This window comes from Conger conger, chromosome 1, assembly GCF_963514075.1.
Source record: "Conger conger chromosome 1, fConCon1.1, whole genome shotgun sequence".
NCBI lineage: Eukaryota > Metazoa > Chordata > Actinopteri > Anguilliformes > Congridae > Conger > Conger conger.
Window position 1 is genome coordinate 96,278,456 of NC_083760.1, and position 2,500 is coordinate 96,280,955.

Below are 2,500 nucleotides of genomic sequence, written 5' to 3' on the forward strand. Positions count from 1 at the left end.
GGATGTCAGAACGGCAGAGTCTCTGACCTCTTTCAAACGCAGACTGAAGACTCATCTCGTCAGGCTACACCTCCCCCTCCACCTCACCACCATGCTTAGCCTTATATATGCCATATGCTATTTCAGAAATTGATGTATTCTTCAAGGGTTCCGATTGTATCTGTATGGTCACGCTAGGACCGTACTGTCCTCTCAGGTCCTCTTCATACTTGTCCCTGTTTTTGATCTCCACTTCGTTGTACGTCGCTCTGGATAAGAGCGTCTGCTAAATGCCTGTAATGTAATGTACTGTAATGTCCATGCATATATCCCCTCACGTTTGGACTGCTGAAATACACCTGCCTGAGTCAACAGAGTCTTCATCAGTTACAGCTTGACAAAAAGCAACTGTCAGACGCCTCCTGAAATCTAGAGAGAGAGAGAGAGAGACAATATGTGTGTGTGTGAGAGAGGTAGAGAGAGAGTGAGAGATGGAGTACAGTCTGTGTTCTAACCCTCCCCCCCTCACAGCCCCCCTCGGAGGTCCTGCCCCCCCCATCGGGGTCCGGGTCGGAGCGGTTCCTGGCTCTGGATCAGGCGCGGGTGCCGCTGGCTCTGTTCTGGGAAACGCACCGCAAGCTGGAGCCCTGGCTGCAGGAGACCCAGACTCTCATTGGCCGACTGCCCTCTCCCGCTGTGGACCTGGAGACACTGAGGACCCAACAGGACCAGATCAGAGTATGTATGTGTGTGTGTGTGTGTGTGTGTGTGTGTGTGTGTGTGTGTGTGTGTGTGTGTGAGTGTGTGAGTGTGTGTGTGTGAGTGTGTGTGTGTGTGTGTGTGTGTGTGTGTGTGAGTGTGTGAGAGTGTGAGTGTGTGAGTGTGTGAGAGTGTGACTGTGTGTAAGAGTGTGTGTGTGTCACTGTGTTTGTGTTTGAGGGAGTATGTATGTGTGTGACTGTGTGTGTGAGAGTGAGTATGTATGTGTGTGACTGTGTGTGTGTGAGTGAGTATGTATGTGTGTAAGAGTGTGTGTATGACTGTGTTTGTGTGTGCATGTGTGCTGTAAAGTGTCCATTACTGCTGGTTCTTAGGTTGGTGGCTTTATTACAGCAGCTGTGCCCCCCGTGCCCCCCGTGCCCCCCGGTGCTGAAGGAGTCTGTTCTGGGGCACCAGGTGCTGAAGGAGTCTGTTCTGCCTCCAGGTGCTGAAGGAGTCTGTTCTGGGGCACCAGGTGCTGAAGGAGTCTGTTCTGGGGCACCAGGTGCTGAAGGAGTCTGTTCTGGGGCACCAGGTGCTGAAGGAGTCGAGTCTGTTCTGGGGCACCAGGTGCTGAAGGAGTCTGTTCTGGGGCACCAGGTCCTGAAGGAGTCTGTTCTGCCCCCAGGTGCTGAAGGAGTCTGTTCTGGGGCACCAGGTGCTGAAGGAGTCTGTTCTGCCCCCAGGTGCTGAAGGAGTCTGTTCTGGGGCACCAGTGCCATGTGGACAAGCTGCAGCTGATCTGCCCCATGCTGGACCCCAGCAGCCAGGAGGGGGCAGCGATGAGGCGGAGCTGCAGCAATGTGGAGCATCGCTACCTGTCAATCAAGGACGGGGTCAGAGGTCACAGCGCAGCACTGGAGGAGGCCATTTCCCAGTCCTCACAGGTACCCTCTCACCTGGGGACTGCTCAGCGTAGCCTGATATCGCTGAGGCTAACTGCTCACAGTAGCCTGATATCACTGAGACTAACTGCTCAGTGTAGCCTGATATCACTGAGACTAACTGCTCAGTGTAGCCTGATATCACTGAGACTAACTGCTCAGTGTAGCCTGATATCACTGAGACTAACTGCTCAGTGTAGCCTGATATCACTGAGACTAACTGCTCAGTGTAGCCTGATATCACTGAGACTAACTGCTCAGTGTAGCCTGATATCACTGAGACTAACTGCTCAGTGTAGCCTGATGTCACTGAGACTAACTGCTCAGTGTAGCCTGATATCACTGAGACTAACTGCTCAGTGTAGCCTGATATCACTGAGACTAACTGCTCAGTGTAGCCTGATATCACTGAGACTAACTGCTCACAGTAGCCTGATATCACTGAGACTAACTGCTCAGTGTAGCCTGATGTCACTGAGACTAACTGCTCACAATAGCTTGGCATCGCTGCGGGGGTCTTATTTAGCACACAATCTCCTCTCCTGCTGGTCTACTTTCTGAAAGTTTGACTGCAGCTAATCCATGACTGCTGTTGCTCCTTACCATCTCCTCCTGTGCTCCTGGCTTCCGACACGCTGTGGTGTGTGCTAACGTGCTAATGTCACTGATGATGGATTATGGCTCCAGAAGGAGGCTTTGGCTGTTCCCGTTTGGTTCGGCTAGCGATGGTTTCCATCAGGACCCAGCAAAGATACACCAACACGTGTCTCAGTATAGAATATTATAAATCTATAAACTACAATCAAAATGGTGGAGGAGTGATCAATATCACACATGAGACACACTTGGATAGATGTGTGTGTGAAATGTTGCCTGGG

At 51.7% G+C, this 2,500-nt stretch overlaps 1 protein-coding gene across 4 annotated transcripts in view; it reads left to right on the top strand.

The window, feature by feature from the left end:
- Positions 1–2,500, top strand: part of LOC133121714 (microtubule-actin cross-linking factor 1, isoforms 6/7-like) — a 30,759-nt gene that overhangs the window by 15,202 nt on the left and 13,057 nt on the right. For all 4 annotated transcript variants that reach the window (XM_061231115.1, XM_061231143.1, XM_061231124.1 and 1 more), the window contains exons 3-4: positions 511–717; positions 1,425–1,625. In XM_061231115.1, the coding sequence (XP_061087099.1) occupies positions 511–717; positions 1,425–1,625 (408 nt within the window). The remainder of the gene's footprint in view (positions 1–510; positions 718–1,424; positions 1,626–2,500) is intronic.